Below are 17,711 nucleotides of genomic sequence, written 5' to 3'. Positions count from 1 at the left end.
CCCAGCCCCAGCTCCCGCAGACGCAGCGTCCATCCTCTGACAGACACCCGTGCACCCTCGAGGCTAACACCCGACGCCCGCGTCGCGGACCAGCGCAGACGCACAGCCAGACGCTCTCGCTACCCGCGCGCACCGCCCCTCGGACCTCAGCCTCCCACCGACTCCCGCTTCCATCCCACCCCACCTGGCCGGCTTCCCACCCAGCGCGGTCCTCCCGCGCCCCCTGGCGGCCGAATCCAGAATTGCCCGATAGAGACGGAGGAGGGAGGGAAAGGGAGGGAAGGAGAAATTCGGTTCTCCCCTCCCGCCGCGTCTGTAGTCCCGACTTGTGAGCCCAAGGGCAAGGGCCAGGACACGAAGAATCCAGATCGGGCTCTGGCCTCCCTCTACAATCTGGATTTCTCCCTTATGGATTTGGGAGAAATTATTCCCTATTTGTATTATCCAAACCTCCTCTGGGGTAGGGAGTCGGGAGTCGGGGGACTGGGAGTGCTTCCGACCCCATCTCCAGTTAAGCCTGGCTGTGGTCCTTCTTGCGGTCATCCTTGCGGCAAGCCTTACTAACCTGGACTCTACTCCTCCTGTTTTAGGGCGCTTTACTCTTGGCATTCACCTCCATATACCTTATGATCCTCAATAGCAACCCCTCACCACTGAAGAGAGACCCAGCGGGGGCTCCAGTGGCTCCCAGCGCTTGTTCTCAGCATTCCAGAAGTTTGGGGCCGGGAAGGGGGGCTGGTAGAGTGGGCAAACCATTGCCTTTGCTCTCTCACTGGGGAATTTCCTCCATGCTCCTTCCCCCATGGACATTTGGCCCAGCCTGACCACCTTGTTCCCTCACTCAAGTTTTATTGAGCACCTGCTCTGTGTCCAGGACTGTGCTGGGTTTGAGGATAACAACAAGATTGATGTGACCCCTGCCTCCTTGAATGGAGCTTACACTCTAGTAAGGGAGACAAGCTCAGTGCACCCATGAACACTCATAAACAAAGGATGATCGACTTTACAGAATGATAAATACTGTAAGGAAAACAGGCTGATACGATGAACAGTAAGTGCCAGGAACAGCATCACCCAGGAGGTAACAAACGAGCCAGCTTGCCAAGATCTGTGACTAAGACACTCCAGGTAGTGGGAGGCTCTCAGGTGGGAATGAGCTTGGTCATTGGGAGAAAGGAGGGCTGGCCAGCATGGTAGATTGCCAGGAGCTGGGGCGGCTGCTTCTGGCCAATGAGTCCTTTTAGTCACAGGGTGTTGAGCGGTAAGAGCATTGGCTTTGGAGTCAAGGGGTTTAGGTTCTAATCGTCCTCTGACCCTGGCTGCGGGAATGTGGAGGAGGCCCTGTGCCCCCTGGTGCCTCAGTTTCCACTTCTGTATGTCCAAGCCTACCTCACCGGACAGTTGTTGAGTCTATAAAGAAAGCACTTGGCTCATGGGAACAGCAAAATAGTAGTTCCCTTCTCACTCTCCCCTCCACTTCTGCTGAAATACCCGCTCCATTAAGGGAAACTCACGATTTTGCCAGAAGTCTTTGTGCCTTATTGACGGGTAGTGAATTGGGAGGAAATGTCCTCCCTGCAGCTTCCGTTGGAGGCCCCAAGCCTTTCCTCCTCCTTCTCCCCCTCCCCCACTCTCCACCTCCCCCCCCCCCCCAACCTCCCAGCCCCACGGCACTGGGATTGAGGGCAAGAGCCTAGAAACTTCAGGTCCCTACCGGAGTCCCCAGAGCGGGGAACTCTGTCTGGTGACTGGGAGTGTAGCGCTGAGGTTGAAACATTCTACCTACCACAGTGAGCGACTCCCTTAGTTACTATCATTTCTAAGCGCTTCCTAAATCCGCGCCCTCCCTAGCGCGGTTTACGTTTCCTGAGCTCAGCGCCGCCTCGCGGTGAGTCCTGGTCATTGCTTTCTCTTGGCCTCTCGGTCCAAGTAAACTCCTGGAGCGCGGAGCCGGGAGTTGAGCCCGCCTGGGAACTCAAGCTTGGGAGGAAAGGAGCCACAGTGGGAAAGAGGACCGAGAGGTGTGAGGAAAGTCCCTTGCGGAGAGCCGCGTCTGATCCCGTCCAGCGTCGCTCGAAAGAGGAAGTAGGTGGAGTGTAGCCATTGGGAAGAATTCCCGAGCCTCAAGTCAAGAATTTGAGGTCTTAGCCGGGTGGCCCCAGAGTGGCCTGGTACCTCCATCACTAAAGGTCTGGGCCAGGGACGGCGCATTCTGCCCAGAGGTCGGGAGCGCTTTGCCTGACTCAGACCCCCCAAAAAGAAAAAGCGGAGTCAGCCTCAGCTGCGGCGGGCGCGGGACGTGTGCTTCAGCACTTTCTATTGTGATCCCCGAGGGCTGGGGCCAGATTGGCGGCTTCGGGAAAAGCCTGGGCTCCCCCAGAGGACACCAGAACTGACCGCAGCCTGCCCGCTGACTCAGCTCCCCCACCCCAGCGGAAAGGAATGCGGGGAGGGAGGCGAGGCCCATTATAAAGACCCGCACTCCCAGCCCACGCGCAGCCTCTCGGATTTCCGCCAGTACAGCCCTCACCCCACCCGGTGAATACTCGGGCTGGGATAGGGTGTCTTCGGGGAGGGGGAGGGCGAGGTGAGGGAGAGCTGCTAGCAGCCCGGGTCCAGCCCGGTGTTCTTTACCCTGCCCCAGCCCGGGTCGGGCGGGTCTGGGCCCCGGAGGGCGCCCGTCGGACGCTGAACCTTTGGTCCCGCCCTTCTCGCCTGCAGCAGCATGAGCAGCGCCCCAGCGCCGGGCCCGGCGCCCGCCAGCCTCACGCTCTGGGACGAGGAGGACTTCCAGGGCCGCCGCTGCCGGCTGCTGAGCGACTGCGCGAACATCGCGGAGCGCGGAGGCCTGCGCAGGGTGCGCTCTGTCAAGGTGGAAAATGGCGCGTGAGTGTCGGTCCAGAAAGGGCCGGGCTGCGTTGGGGGACGCCGGGATCCCCTGGCCTAAGCTCCAAGCCTGGGACCTCAGCTCTCGGCCCTCCTTTCCCTAGACTGTTAGCCCTGCCTGGGAGAGACCGACCCACATAGGGAACCCCTTGGCCTCCCCAAAACTCGCCATGCGCCATAAGACAAAACGTGTGAACCAGAGATAAAGGCGACGGGCAACACTTTGCGGGCGCCCGGTGGAACCAGCCTGAACCCTGAAGCGGTTCCTAGTGTAGTTATTTCCTATCCAGAGTTTTTCTCTGTGCAATTAGATGGCTCTGCGCTTGGTATAATAGAAGAAGCCAAATCCCTTCCTCTCGCTCCACCCTGGTCTCTGAGAGCCTGGGGCCCCCGACTACTGCAGGCTGTTGCTATCACGGATGGCTACTGCAGGTTGGGGGGGGGGGCGTCCTACACCTACCTTTGCAAGCACCTAAATCCTTGAGGTAGGAACTCTTGGTCGGGTGATCTTCAGAAGCTGAAAATTCCTTCCAACCTTCGGAGCCTAAGCTGGAAGCCTGGGTCCCTCAAATCCTGGATAGCAAGATTTAGGGTCTTCAGCTTCTAGAGGGGGCCAGATTGCCACGAGCTGTGTATGTCAGGGTAAGGGCCTGGGGTTGGAGAACAAGATTGGTTTCAGTCTTTTTGAACACAATGGGGTTGAGAGTGGGGAGGAAGGGGTGAGGCTGGGGCAGATGCCTCCCAGGTTCCTTTATCTTTCTCCAGTTGGGTGGCCTTTGAGTACCCCGACTTCCAGGGACAGCAGTTCATTCTGGAAAAGGGTGACTATCCTCGCTGGAGTGCCTGGAGCGGCAGTGGCGGCCATCACAGTGACCAGCTGCTCTCCTTCCGCCCAGTGCTCTGCGCAGTAAGCACAGCAGCCTCCCCCCCCCCAACCCCCGCCCCAGGACCCTGCCACCTAGCTCCTAGCTTCAGACCCTGACCCCACCATGGCACCTCAGAAAGGCTGTCCAGTCACTGTATAGGGACATATAAATACAATTCTTAGATGGGTGGTAGCGGCATTATTTCCCAGAAGCAGAAGTGTCTCTACAAGTTCGAAAAGTGGGTCCAAGTTAGGTACCCAAAATCAGCACCACGGACAGCACCAAAACTGGGCCGGTCGTGATCGCCTATAGTTCCTGACTTCTTTTCCTCCACACCTATGAGAGAGTGCCTCTGTCCTCACACAGTCCTGTAAGGCCAAGGTGGCTGCTGTTAGCCTCATACATAGGTGTGGCAATGGGGCTCAGAAGGGCAAAGTGTCTTGCCTTCGGACACAAGGGTTAACATGAAGACGAGACTAGAATTCGATTCAGGGATCACTGGAGAAAAGGGGTCCGTCTCTGTGTGTATGTATGTGGCGTAAGGGTTCGCAATGAATCAAATGAGTCACTGGAGGGGAGGATCTCACTTCTTACTTGTGCTGACTTAAGTACCCTCTGTTGAGGTCTGCGGCTGAGAGGTAGAGGGCAAAGAGCAAATGCTGACTTAGCCTAGCTTCTCCATTCCAGGAGAGGAAGACTCTAGTGCTATGGAAGGCAAGACCCAACCAACACTGATCCCTGCCCTGTCTGTTCTGACTCTGTCATCCCTTAGCTGGGTCCAGTCCTTTGCGAGACTGTACCCAAGGTCCTGTCCAGGGGATTGAGTAGTCAATGAGGCTTTTAGGAAAACTATCTTGGTTAATGGGTCAAATTTCTCTCAGGATCTCTGATTTGCATTCTGCAAATAGGTCCATATTACAAGATGCCCTCTAGCCCTGACCTGGAAAGGTCTCTGGGAAACCCTCAGTCTCCCCACCTCCAATCAAAGCCATAGACGGGACTAGGCTGGGGACTTCCGAACATCCCAACTTCCCAGATTGTTATGGACACGATGGACTGATCTCTGGGAATGTCTGTGGAGCCAAAGTGTCTGCACAGCTGTGTTGGGAGGCAAGATGGGGAAACGGGACTGAGAATGTAGCCATTAACACTTCTTTGGAGGGCCTGACCTGTCCACCCCCACCTTTCAGAATCACAGTGACAGCCGTGTGACACTGTTCGAGGGGGAGAACTTCCAGGGCAGCAAGTTTGAACTCAGCGATGACTACCCATCCCTGCCCTCCATGGGCTGGGCCAGCAAGGATGTGGGTTCCCTCAAAGTCAGCTCTGGAGCGTGAGTCCTGGGACAGGAACAAAGGAGATGAGAAGAGAAGGGAGGCAATGGGCATAAGGGAGGGGGGTTGGGAAAGGTGATGGTGTGCTAAGAGACATGGTAAAGAGATGCTGGGAACTGAGAGACAGGGGGAAGTGAGATGATGGAGACAGACTGTGGGGCCAGGCAGTAGGAGATAGGAGTCAGGGAGCCAATGTGGGGATAGAGGAAAGGATTTTTAAAAAGATGGATGAAGAAGCAATGGAGGGGGCAAGGGGAGGACCATGATAAGAAGACCTGGAGCAGTGGGACAAGGGGAGGACCATGATAAGAAGACCTGGAGCAGTGGGCAGGGCAGGAAGAGATCCATGTAAGGAAAGTTGAAGCAATAGTTTTGGAGCTGGGTGACAGGGGCTGAGAAAGGAGGGCTACTAATGGGGGACATTGGTGGGTGTGGGGCAGAGGCTGCTTACCACCCTTGTGCTCTCACTGGCCTAGGTGGGTGGCCTACCAGTACCCAGGCTACCGGGGCTACCAGTATGTACTGGAGCGGGACCGGCACAGTGGGGAGTTCCGTACCTACAGTGAATTCGGCACTCAGGCCCACACCGGGCTGCTGCAGTCCATTCGAAGAGTCCAGCATTAAGCTTCGCCACAGTCTTGACACTTCCCCTGAGAACCCTCAATAAAGGCTCCTGAACCTGTCTGCCCCTCTTGCCTCTTTCTTGGTGTCTTGCTTTGTAATCTTCATCCTAATTCTTCTTAAGGTCCTTGCCTGCCAACCTGACCCTCCTCTCAGGCTTTAGGATTCTTGACTATGGAGCATAAAAGGGCTGAGGATACATGTGGCTAGACCCTGATAGGGCTGAGAAAACTACTGGTAAGAATCCTGGGTATCCTGTTAAATACAACCAGTCCCACACCTCTCCTTGGGCAAGGCCGATGAGCTTGGGCTATGTGTACAATAGCACACATGGTGAATTTGCCATCCTCAGGTTTGGGTGCACACAGTCCTACAGCAGGGCTCATAGCTGAATTTCAACCACCTGGGCCAGGCACCTGCACGCCTGTACAGCAGGACCTCTTACCGCTATGCAGAGCTCAGTTGGGTTCCTCCCTAACCCCCAGCACATTTCCAGCCTTTCTCTTTACCCTTGCTCCCTATCCAACTGAGCAAACCCTGCACCCTTTTCCCAGCTTTATAGAACTTCTGCTTTACAAAGAAACAAAGCTGTAAGAGGAGAGATGGTGGGAGGTCCCACTGCCTCCCAGGGCCTTCTAAAGGGGAGACTTTCTCTGAGTGGAGCCCCCAGATCCTTTGTCTGAATCATAACAATCCCATCATGATATTGAGCTCTGGCATTGACAAAGCATTTTCATACCCTTCCTCTCAGCTGTTCCAAAGAACCCTCTTTTCATTCTTCCTCTCGCTCCCCTCTTTGGGAGGATTGGTGAGTTGGAGAGGCCACTCCTCACCCACTGACCACAGTGAGCCTGGATTCTGGAGCAGGTGGCAGAAGCCCTCAGGCATGCTGGGGCTGAGTGGTAGCGGCCACCAGAGCCCCTGGCACCAGTGCACCAGTGCAGGTCTACCCAGCTCCCCATTTGGCCCAGTTAATGACACTCATGATCCCACATAGGCAGGGCCCTCAAAGGCCTTGGGACTCCCCTCATTCTGTCATTCAGGGAGGCTTGTGATTTCAAGCCCCCTAGGGAACCTATCAATGAGGAGGAGTGGCCCAGATCATTGCCCAAACCCAGAGAAGGTAACCAATACTGGAGAACAGTTAGACTTGGACTTGAGCCATTCCCAAGGGTCCACCTGTGCAAAGTTGGGCATCTGCTCCTGTGGGAAGAGTCCTGGGCCAGAAGTCAGAACATCTGGGATCTAATCATACAGCATCCTTGAACCTCCATTCCCTCACTTGTAAAGTGGGGCTATTGATCCCTACCTTGTCGGTCTCACGGAGTTATGAAGATTCAAGGAGAAACAACTAAAAATGCTTGTGGTGTTATGAAAAAGCACTGGGGCAGTCCAAGTAGGGCCTTCATTCTCCTGCACTGTTCCCCCTCCCCACCATGGATTCCAGGGTAGAGTCGAGGGAGCAAGGGACAGAATTCTGGATAGGGTACGAGTTCTGCTTTCTAAATGGATGGGCTCTAGAGCCCATGCCCCTGTTGCATTTGGTTCTTCTAAAACCTTGCATACTTCATCCATTTCACCAATCAGGAAGGAAGCTGGGCTGTCTGAAAGGGAGAAGCCTTGATGAGATCATCCAAATTACCAGTGACAAAACCAGGACTTGAACCCTGGGCTCTTGATCCTAAATTCAGGCTGTTAATGGAAGGCTGACCAGAGCTGGGGTTAAAAGTCTCAGGCCTCAGCAGAACCCCACACTTCTGTGGGCCCCAAAAGACTCTGGAGTTCCTGCCTGGTCACAGGCTCCTAACTGTCCCCTTGGAGAATGGTAATAGTAAAAATAGCTTAATGTATAGAGCCTGTCTGAGTGGTCAGCACAGGCTATATAAGCCTCATAATTCTGTAGATAGATACTGTAATCCCCATTTTATAGACGTAGATACTAACTTCCCCCAAAGTCATACAATTAGGAAATGGGGGAACCAGAGTTGAACCTAGAACCCAGACAAACGAGCCTCAGAGCCCAGCAGCCCTTCTCCCCTCTTCCTGCTTTGCAGGGGTAAGCATGGGCAAAAGGAGATCTAGTATCTCCCATCCCTCTAGGAGGGTCTGTGGCTGCTGGGAAGAGTCAGCAAGATGATTGCAAGAATGGCAGTGGGAGCTTGAAAAGGACACTTCCTGTCTCTAGGGCTGAGTGTCACCATCTGTACAACTAGGGAGTTGAGAGAGCTAATATTTGCTGCAGCCTTTGTCAATACAAAGCTTCTAGGGTTTCCTGGACCTAGGGGTCCAACTCTGCTTCCCACACTGGTGCCTAAGGAGTAGGGGCTTAGAGGCCAGGCTGGGAGTGTTCTCACTTTTCCAACCTCCTCCTATTCTAGGCAGGTTGATGGTCAGCAGAACCCTGTGGGTCTGAGACCCAGCCAGGTGGGAGGAGAATGGAGAAGAAGCTGCCTGGAACTCATCCATTGGCTACACTCAGTTAAGGCCAAAGGGGATGAAAGAGGTCATCTCCTTTCTGGTGCAGCCAAGACCCAGGGGCAGTGGACTAGGCGGGGGGGGGGGGGGGGGGGGGGAAGAACCTCTCAACCTCTTTCCAGAGCTCACCTATCTCTTCAGCACATGAGACCTCAGTGAGGCAGAGACACAGAGCCTGAGCTGTTGATCCCTCAGCAGTCCGGAGCTGGGATATCTGGATAGATCTCCAGCTCTGAGCACCTGTGCCTTCTATCTGTCTCAGCCTTCTGCTGAGAGCATTGAGTGAACCCCACTGCCTCCCCACTCTCTCAGCTCTGGCCTCCTGCTCATCATTTTCTTTTTTTTTTGCTCATCATTTTCTATCTGGGAAAGAAATAAGAAGGCACAAAGGAAAGGGATTGGAACCTCATCCTCACCTCCAAGGCCTTCCCCTCCTGTGAAGCCCTGGGTTTGGTCTCCAGCAAACATCCTAATCTCTTATCTTTGTCACCCCCCCACCCTCCACCTGCAATTTCTCATCTACATCTTCCTTTAGGGTCCAGGGCTCCTGGGAAACACCGTTCCCCCTGGACTCTGCCTCCCTTACTCCTCCTTCAACAAAGGCAAACCCTCCAGCAGTTACAGCAAGTGAGGAATGAACCTGGGCCCTGCAGAACTCCTCAAGTTGGACTCTCCAGCCGTCATCAGTCAGGCACCCCAGGATCATGGATCCTGCAGGAAACTTGCCCACTCCAATCGATGTGCTCTGGAGTCCCAGGCCTCCTCATCTCCTGGGCTCAAGCAGCAAGAGAGAAAGGCCTTCAGATTACCAATTCTGACAGTAGCCACCAGGTGCTGCCTGGCTGCAGGTGGGTTCCTAAGCCCAGAGCCTCATGTGCAGCTAGCATCCCTCCTTAGCTAGCCTCGCTTGAGCCAGGAAGCCCCACAGGTATTCAGAGACCTCAGGCTACCTGGGAACCACATCAGCTTTGCTAATACACAATCAGTGTCTTTGGAAGGGATTTCAGCCTCCACACCTCCCCTGGGTTGGAGACCTTATACAGTACACAACGCTGTTTCAATCATTCTACTCCTGCTAGAACAAGGTGCCAACTGCAGCCTGGTTCAGGGACAACCAGGAGGCGAGTAGTTGAGATGGTGGATGGTAGGCTGGGATGACAGGGGTTGGGGAAGGATGGAAGAGCAATTCTTCTGGGGGAAATGGAAGGGGGCTCATGAGCCTACTGCCTCACACAAATTATCAGGAACAAATGAATGAAAAAAGGAGGGGAAGGAGAAACATAGGACAGAGAGAGTAGAGACAGGAAGCGGGATGGCACTGAAGAGGCTAGATGAGGGAGAAAGAGAGACCTAGAAAGAGGGAGGAAGGACAAACCGCTAGAAGTTGTGGGGGGAAGACCCGGCGCTGGCCCAGAGGCCTGTAAAGGCAAGTAACAGGCCAAAGCAAGAGGGAGACGGGGAAGGAGATCGGGTCTCTAGGGAAGAGCAGAGAGTGAAAGAAGGAGGAGGGAGAAGGCTCAGGGAGGAGGAGGGGGCGGAGATAACCGGAGCAACTGCTGCCCGGGCCCGGGAGCGGAGCGACAGGCGAGAGGGAGGGAAGCGGAAATTTAAAAGTGAAGATGCAGATAACGCAGCCTGGAGACGGGAACCCGGGTGGGGGTGGGGGGAGGAAGGGGGAGGAGAGTGGAGCGGTGATGGGGGCTGCAATGGGCGGAAGGAGGGGCTGTGGTCCCTGGGGTCCGAGGTGGGGCCGGGTACCCTGCCCCATCGCTGTTTGCTGAGAGTCACGGAGGCGGAAAAGAAATGCGCTCCCGACCCCTATCAGAGTGGGAGGCCCAAGCCCATCCCCCGCGCGTCTCCCGGGTTGCGGGGCGCTGGGGGCTGCTGGGTGCGCTTGGCTGCGGCGCCGCGCGTTGGAGACTTTATTGCGATGGGGCGATAAGAGGGGCGGGGGCGGGGTCTGGGGGGCCGAGGCAGCTTCGCTTTAATTAAAACGGAAATTGCGGCCCCTGCCCGCGCGGGGGGCCGGAGGGTTCCAGGCAGCCTGGTAGCTGGGAGCATCGCTCCAGGACCCCCTCCATCCCCCGCCACACCCGGGCAGCTCCCTCCCGCCAGGCCCTGCCGGACCCGCGCAGTCTTCTCCTTGTCACCCGCGGTTGCCTCGGGCGGGGATCGGTGCCCCGAGCGCAAAGCCTGACGCGTCCCCCCTTTCTCATCCCCACCCCCACCTCCCACCTCCCACCACCCAGTCCCTGGCGGCGATGAGACAGAGCGGCGCCTCCCAGCCCCTGCTGATCAACATGTACCTGCCAGGTACCAGGGACCAGCCAGGGGCTGGAGGCACCAGGACCTGGGGCCGGAAGTTTGGGTTCGGGCATGGGAAGGGGTTGCTGGAGTCCAAGGGAACGGAACGCGGTCCAGAGACTAGGATTGCTGGGAGCAATGTAGGGCACTGGGGGACCTTAAAGGCAGATGGAGAGCTTTGGGGGTTTAGTGTGAGGTCTAAGGACTCGAAGTGAGGAGACTGGGAACCTGCGAGGCCGAGGGCGCGAGCTCAGCGGCTGAGGGAGCCTGGTAGGGGGAGCAGGAGTCTTCGGTGTGGCAGGGGACTGACTCAGTGCGCGTTCAGCGCTGGGAAGCTGCGGTCAGCTGAGCGTCGCCCCAGCGCCCTCGTGGCTCCTCACCTCCGCGCTCCGAGCGTTCCCACCAGCCCAGCCTTCCAGGCGCCCTCCTCTCTTCTCGAATGGGCTCCGGGCGCTCCCGCTCCGCTGGCGCACTCCCTGCTCGGCTTTATAAGGCTCCCGCCGGCCCGTTCGGAAAGCGGATTTCCTTTTTCCTGGACGCGTTTCCTGACTTGGGCGTTATGGAGGGGCTCCGCGCGGCGCGCGCCCGGGCCAGGCTCGGGGAGGAGGAACTGGCAGCTCGAGCCCCTAGCCTCGCACCCGGGAACCAACCCGCAACCCCCCCAGCCTCCGAGCCTTGGCCGGGAGCCCTCTCGGTCAAGCCCACAACCTCCGCCCGGGTCCTCCTGACTGTTTCTTTCCTGCTGCTACAGATCCCGTCGGAGACGGTCTCTTCAAGGAAGGAAAGAGCCCCGGTTGGGGGCCGCTGAGCCCGGCTGTACAGAAAGGTGAGCTGGCCCGAGAGCAGGGGGGGGGGGGTGGTGGTGAGGACAGTGGATGGAGGCTGGGGCACCCACCCCAGAATGACAGGTGCCACCGCTAGGAGATCGGAGGGTGGAAGGGATGTGCACTGCGGCTTGACTGTGGAGAGGCTGAGGGGAGGGGGTATTCATTTGGCCTTTGGTTCCACTCCAGTATATTCTGAGTCCCAGAGGTGGATCTGCACACCAGGACAGAGGGAGAGGATCTTGACCCTTGGCCTTTTTACACTGAGGGGCCAGGAGCCAGGTGCTTGGTGTCCTTCCCCTCTTGGCAGCAGGTACACAAGGCAGGGGCCCATCCAGGACCAGGGTAATTACTCCCTGGCCACTCCACCCCTTCTCCCCACTAGCACTAGGCCAGCACCTACCTGCCTCACTGGCCCAGGCCCGCCAGGCTCCAGGGGCCAAGTCGGCTGGCCTACTGATGTTGATTCTCAGGTTTGCTGAATTATTCTTGGCTTTGCCTCGTTGGTTTCAGAGCCTGGCTGGCCCTGCAGGCAAAGCCTCTCCACAGCCCCCCCCCCCCACCCCAGTACCCTAGATCTCACCAAGTTACAGTAACCATAATGACAACATTAGCAACTGCTTTTTCCAAAAGGGAACATGACTCCCAAGGAGAATGGGTTTCCAAGCCTCTGATGTCGGTCTGCGTGGGAGCCAGCTGTGCATTTTAACCTAAACCTTCCCTTAACTGTCCCTTGATCCTGACCTTAGAGCTCCCGACCTGGAGTCAGGCAGCTACTCGCTGAGCTGGTGTGGAGAGCCTGGGGTTGAGATGATGGTGAGGGCCAGCGTCTGGGTTCAGAGTGAGCGGTTGAGAGAGGAAGAGCGGTCCACCAGGCTTGATTCGAATCAATAATCAGACGACTTTGAGGAAAATCCTTTCCCCCCCTCTCTCCTAAAAGAGAGTGAGAAGAAGTCAGTGTATCAAAATTTTTCTCCCCTTGTCTGACTGAGGCTCCAAAACAGGGGAGTGGGAATTCTCGGGCAGCCCTCTCTCTCATCACCATCGGCGAAAATCCTGCTTGGCGCATCCAGCAATCCCCAAATCGGGACCGCCTGGCCCCAAGAGCCCAGAGATGGCCAAAGATGAGAGGAGACAAGGAGTCAAGCCCAGTGGCTTTCCGGTCTTATCTCCTCTCTTCAGAGCTGTGCATCAAGCCTCAAAGTAGGACACCTTCCCATGCCAGGAATCCCGGCTGTTCTGAAAACCTGGGCGGAACAGGAGTAGCGCCAGCGCGGCGCTCCGCACCCCAATCCTGAAGAGAGTAGGGAGCTTTCAGAGTCTGACCCTGCTTCGGGGGCCACTGTCCCATTCCTGTCTGACTGGCACCGCAAGAAAGCTAGCCTCCACCTCTTCTCGACCTCAGGCGGGCCGATCCAGCTGTAGCCTTTGGCCTAGGCCTTGTCTAGTGGCCGGGTGGTCCCGCTGCACCGGGGTCTCTTCCCCCGAGACTTGCGGACTTGCGGACATGGTCCAGCTGGGATGTGGCCGTCTAAGCACCTGCGCAGACTACCCTGTGCGGTCCTGTAGGCTCCTCTCTGCTCCGAATAAGGGCGCAGGCCCACGGTGGCAATAGAGGCCAGTGTTCGGCCCTTGCTGGCTTCCCAGAGTCGTGGGCCCCGGTGCGCCGCTGCCTCCACGCCGAGGAGGCTGTGGTTTGCCCCCTCCCCAATTCTCACAAAGCCAGGAGCCCGCGGGGCTTCATCCTTCTAAGAGGGAGCCGTGTTTCCATTGTGCAGAAGCACGGGAAAGGCTCAGGACCGCTGGGGCCTGCCAGGCGCTGCAGCGGCGCCCGGCTACCATGCCCTTGCCCAACGCACCCCTTTCCCCTCCCGGACGCCGGTTCTCACCCGCCCGGGCAGTCTGCCGCCTCACCTCTTGCCCTCCCTCCTGCCTCCATTGTCCCGTCCCTGGCTGACCGCCCCCTCCCCACAGGCAGCGGGCAGATCCAGCTGTGGCAGTTTTTGCTGGAGCTCCTGGCGGACCGCGCCAACGCCGGCTGCATCGCGTGGGAGGGCGGCCACGGCGAGTTCAAGCTCACGGACCCAGATGAGGTGGCACGGCGCTGGGGCGAGCGCAAGAGCAAGCCCAACATGAACTATGACAAGCTGAGCCGCGCGCTGCGCTACTACTACGACAAGAACATCATGAGCAAGGTGCACGGCAAGCGCTACGCCTACCGCTTCGACTTCCAGGGTCTGGCCCAGGCCTGCCAGCCGCCTCCCGCGCACGCCCACGCCGCTGCTGCCGCCGCCGCCGCCGCAGCCGCAGCCCAGGACGGCGCGCTCTACAAGCTGCCTGCCGGCCTCGCCCCGCTGCCCTTCCCCGGCCTCTCCAAACTCAACCTTATGGCCGCCTCGGCCGGCGTCGCGCCCGCGGGCTTCTCCTACTGGCCGGGCCCGGGCCCCGCCGCCACCGCTGCCGCCGCCACCGCAGCCCTCTATCCCAGCCCCGGCTTGCAGCCCCCGCCCGGGCCCTTCGGCGCGGTGGCCGCCGCCTCGCACTTGGGGGGCCACTACCACTAGACGGGGCGGCCCCGTGCCACGCGGCCTCTCCCGGGCGCCCAGAGCCTCGCTCGGTCCCATCCACACCCGGGAAAGGGGCCGGGAGCCTCCCCGGCAGTTCCTTTGATCTTAGATTTTCCTCCGTCGCAGCACCCAGCCCCGGGGGGAAGGGACCTGAAGCCTCCTCTGTCTTCTTTTAACTTTGGATTTGCCACCGCCTCCCGCCACCTCGTTGTACTCCCCACACCCCGACTTTCTTTAACCTCCATCTTCATGGCCCCAGAGCCCTTAAGGGGGTTGCGGGACCTCCCGTGTCTTTTTCTGCCTTCCACCTGTACTTCCGCCTGGCTCCTGGAAGCCCCTTCTGTTATGACCCCTCTTTTTCGAATTCCAAGTCTTTTCTCGTTTTTTCTTTCTCCCACCGAGCTGCCCGGTCCTAGAGTGATAGCGGCCTCACACAGCCCACCTGCTCCTTGACCTCCGGGACTTCACCGGGTTTGATGAGGCTCCCTGCCCCTGGGACTCATCTAGGTAGCTTCCGCGCCCCCGCCCTTCCTCTCTCTCTCTTCCCCCTCCCTCTCTCCCCCCTCCCTCTCTCCCCCTCTCTCTGGATGGCCTGATGTGTTTCTATTCCCTTCCAGACCCATTAAAGCTCCCAAGCTCCCTACTGCCTCCTCTTTGTGTTCTTTGATGCACCCGAACCTTTTTTCAGGGGGAACGGAGATGCCCAGCTTAGGCCTGAGCAGAAAAGCTTTACAAGGAAGAGTTGGACAGAATGAGGCCAAAGCCGACTTGGGTGCTACAGGGGGCAGGGGAGCCTCTGGTGGGTGGGCTCAGCCCAAGAGGGAGACCGCCCTTAGTGCAGCAGCCCCACCGGACTGACCGCGGGGCAGTGGACCCCAACCTGCCTCACCCTGCCTTCCACTTGCCCCTTCACTTCACCCCATCCCACCCTCCATCCCAGCCTGTCTCATCTGCAGGCCGTCTCAACCTTTCCCGTCTCCAGTTCGTCTCCTTCCCCACGTGCCCTCCCCTCCCTAGCCGACCCTCTCTTTGACTTTCTCTTGCTCTCCTTCACAACCCCCCCACCCCGCCTCTCTATCTCCAACGCTATCTCTTCTGTGGATCTGCCTCCTGATTTTCAGAAAGACCGAGACATCCCCTCACCCTAACCTTCCTCCCCGCCCCCCGTCCTCCCCTCCGCCTGGGGTTCCTCACCCTCCGCCACCCGCGGTGGCTTGGTGAGGCACCCTCCTTCTCGCGGGTGGCGCGCGCCCTCTGCTGGTCGAAGGAGGGTAACCCAGGGCCGGGTTTTGCAGCTGCGCCAGGACTTAGCCTGGTGAAGCCTCAGGTGTCCCATCTCCACGCGTCCAGGTGGACCCCCGCACGCTTCCAGGCTTCCTTTGATCTTCAAAGAGGAGGGCAAAGGGGAACCTCGGTCCTGCCTCCCAGGAAGTCCTAGAAGTTGCTCAAGTGGGTCATTCTGTTGCCCGCCCCCGCTTTTTAAAAGATTTTATTTATTTGAGAGAGAGAGAGTGTGCCTGAATGGAGGGAGGAGCAGAGGAAGTGGGACAGCAGGTTCCCCGCTGAATGGAGAGCCTGACGTGGACTTCATTCCAGCACCCTCGGGTCACGCCCTCCCAGCACCCTCCGATCAGGCCCCCTTAAAGCCAAGGCAGATGCTTAATGGCTGGGCCCTTCTCCTCCCCACCTGGAGGTCCTTCTGAATCTGCACGCACTGGGACCATGCCCTTTATGCTCTCTCGAGAGGCTTTTTACAAAAACTATTGGCGGGAAAACTGCTTTAAACACGTTCTGTTAGATGGAACAACACCTGGGCAAGTGTGTGAGGCGATTGCTCGGACCTTGTGCTACACACCAAGGCAAGCCCCCACCCCTTCCCCCATGGTCTTGGTACTTCTCTCCCAAGGTTCCTGCGGGGTGCTGGCTGAAGGGAGAACACCCTAGGCTCCCAGAGGAGGCCGAGGAGATCTTCTTGTGTGCTGTGGGTGGGAAGGGGATTGCAGATGGAAGGCGCACAATTTGGTACAGGAGGGCTGAGATGTTTTTCCCCAAAGAGTGTTGATGAAGTGATCAAGGCCCACCTAGGGAAAGAGTGTTTATTCTTTTTCATTTTATTTTCACTTAACTTTTTCCTGGTTTTCTAAATCACACATACTTGGCATAGGAAATTTGGAAGATACACACATATGGCCTTCATTAAATATGAGTGATGAAGGGTGGAATGAAGCATGGAGGAAAAATGACCTACAGGCCCATTACACAGAGGTCACCATTCGTATCTCTTTGACATAATCCCTTTCCTTTTCACTATGCCTTTCAGAATTTAATGGTACCCTCCTGTAGTCACCTAATATTCTTGTATGAGCGTGTTCCGTTTCATTACACCCTATAGACCTCATGAAGTGGAAGACCGGGCTCGCGTATTCCAAGGGGACGAATCCCACATTGTAGGGCCTCCGTGACTTGGAGAGAGGAGTGAAGGGCCTCTTTGCAGGGGGCAGGAAGCTGGAAAGGAGAACAGATTCATCAGAGAGATAGAACCAAGATCCAGAAAGATCCGGGCTGCTAAGAATTGTGGGCTAAATGTAACAAGGTGAAATTTTCTGGCAAGGAGGGTGAGGCCCTGCTCTTAAATCTTTACATGAAAGGACAGAAGGTCAGAGTGTGAGGCATGGCAAGAAGTGGCTCAGGAGAGCCTGTGTATAAATTAGTGGCTTCTTAGCATAATATTAACTGGGAGGCTGAAGGTGGAAGGCAGAAAAATCATTGTGATCTGAGGTTGTATTGGTGGAGCTATGGGAGTGAAGGTGAAGGAAATGACCCACTTGCGCTAGTCATTGTGCTCCCGGTATACTGGACACAGTGTTTAGAGAACACCTCTGAGAGAACACCAGATGGAGAACATAAGACAGCATAGTGGACTCAGGCAGTGAGAAGAGAGAAAGCTGTCATGAGAGACATAATCTGGAAATCACACTGGGGAAAGTGACATGAGGGCTGTCCTCAGTTACTCAAAGAGCTGCCTTGTGACAGAGGATCTGGATGTATGTGACAAAAGGCAGTATTGGGACGCATGGTAGGAAGCTATGGATAGACAGATGTGCCAGTTTGATCTGGAGGGAAGGCAGTTGTCAGTACTCAGTAGCCCCTTCCCTAGGGGGTTGGGAGAGGCAGGGACAAGATAATGTCTCCTACCTTGAGAGTCTTCAAGTTCTGGAAGTGAGTTGGTAAGGGTGGGATTTCAGGCACCCTTGAGCAGCGGAGGGGAGGTGCCCCTAGATTAGAGGCTCTTAATCCCTAGGAAATCACATCCTTAAAGCCACCTGCCCCTCTGTTTTTTCCTACACTCAGGGCCAGTTTGGAAGCTAAGATACAAGACTGGGAATCAGAAAACATGAATTCCAGTCCCAGTGTGGCAACTCACTCACTTTGTCATCTTGGGGCAACCACATCTCTTCTCTGGGATTCCATTGTGTCTCCTTAAAATAATGAGGCTCAACCAGGGATTTGAGAATTCTACTTTGTGGAACCTCAGAGGTCACCTAGGTTCTCTCTGTCCAAAAAGAAAAAAAGTTGGAAAATGTCTCTCCAAGGTGATTTCTAAGGTTGTGTCCAGCCCCTGAATCCCACGGATGGGTGTTCTCTTCTCCAGGCCATCGCAGCTCTGGCTATAGCTCTGACTCAGTGATGTATCCAAGCCCTGAGCTACTGTGATCTTGAGATGACTCTACTCCACCCCAAGTCCCAAAGAAGCCACACTGTTTTATTTATTCTTTTTAAGATTTTATTTATCCATTTGACAAAGAGAGAGAGAGAGAGAGAGAGAGCATATAA

At 56.7% G+C, this 17,711-nt stretch overlaps 2 protein-coding genes across 3 annotated transcripts; both read left to right on the top strand.

Annotated features, from left to right (window-relative positions):
- Positions 1-1,589: 1,589 nt before the first annotated feature.
- On the top strand, positions 1,590-5,759 carry CRYBA2 (crystallin beta A2). 2 transcript variants are annotated; one of them, XM_046019198.1, is made up of 5 exons: positions 1,590-2,085; positions 2,722-2,886; positions 3,652-3,793; positions 4,943-5,085; positions 5,563-5,759. In XM_046019198.1, the coding sequence occupies exons 2-5, from the start codon at positions 2,726-2,728 to the stop codon at positions 5,708-5,710; spliced, it is 594 nt and encodes a 197-aa protein (XP_045875154.1). In that variant the 5' UTR covers positions 1,590-2,085; positions 2,722-2,725; the 3' UTR covers positions 5,711-5,759. The 2 variants fall into 2 exon arrangements, with proteins under 2 accessions (XP_045875154.1, XP_045875155.1); XM_046019199.1 differs by lacking the exon at positions 1,590-2,085 and adding an exon at positions 2,252-2,538.
- Positions 5,760-10,428: 4,669 nt separating this feature from the next.
- Positions 10,429-14,499, top strand: FEV (FEV transcription factor, ETS family member). The gene is made up of 3 exons (XM_046019200.1): positions 10,429-10,495; positions 11,238-11,312; positions 13,285-14,499. Exons 1-3 carry the CDS (start codon positions 10,444-10,446, stop codon positions 13,872-13,874), a joined length of 717 nt encoding a protein of 238 aa, XP_045875156.1. The 5' UTR covers positions 10,429-10,443; the 3' UTR covers positions 13,875-14,499.
- The last annotated feature ends 3,212 nt before the right edge of the window (positions 14,500-17,711 follow it).

Source organism: Meles meles, chromosome 9 (assembly GCF_922984935.1).
Source record: "Meles meles chromosome 9, mMelMel3.1 paternal haplotype, whole genome shotgun sequence".
In the NCBI taxonomy this organism is placed as follows: domain Eukaryota; kingdom Metazoa; phylum Chordata; class Mammalia; order Carnivora; family Mustelidae; genus Meles; species Meles meles.
This window is presented reverse-complemented; position numbering and strand designations above follow the sequence as displayed.

What these genes read in the sequence shown, in the direction of transcription:
- FEV (XM_046019200.1), top strand. Translation starts at nt 10,444, where the DNA reads ATGAGACAGAGCGGCGCCTCCCAGCCCCTGCTGATCAACATGTACCTG. An exon ending in GATCAACATGTACCTGCCAG is followed by an intron (nt 10,496 to 11,237) that starts GTACCAGGGACC and finishes CTGCTGCTACAG; the next exon opens with ATCCCGTCGGAGACGGTCTC. An exon ending in GAGCCCGGCTGTACAGAAAG is followed by an intron (nt 11,313 to 13,284) that starts GTGAGCTGGCCC and finishes CCCTCCCCACAG; the next exon opens with GCAGCGGGCAGATCCAGCTG.
- CRYBA2 (XM_046019198.1), top strand. Translation starts at nt 2,726, where the DNA reads ATGAGCAGCGCCCCAGCGCCGGGCCCGGCGCCCGCCAGCCTCACGCTC. An exon ending in GTCAAGGTGGAAAATGGCGC is followed by an intron (nt 2,887 to 3,651) that starts GTGAGTGTCGGT and finishes ATCTTTCTCCAG; the next exon opens with TTGGGTGGCCTTTGAGTACC. An exon ending in TCCGCCCAGTGCTCTGCGCA is followed by an intron (nt 3,794 to 4,942) that starts GTAAGCACAGCA and finishes CCCACCTTTCAG; the next exon opens with AATCACAGTGACAGCCGTGT.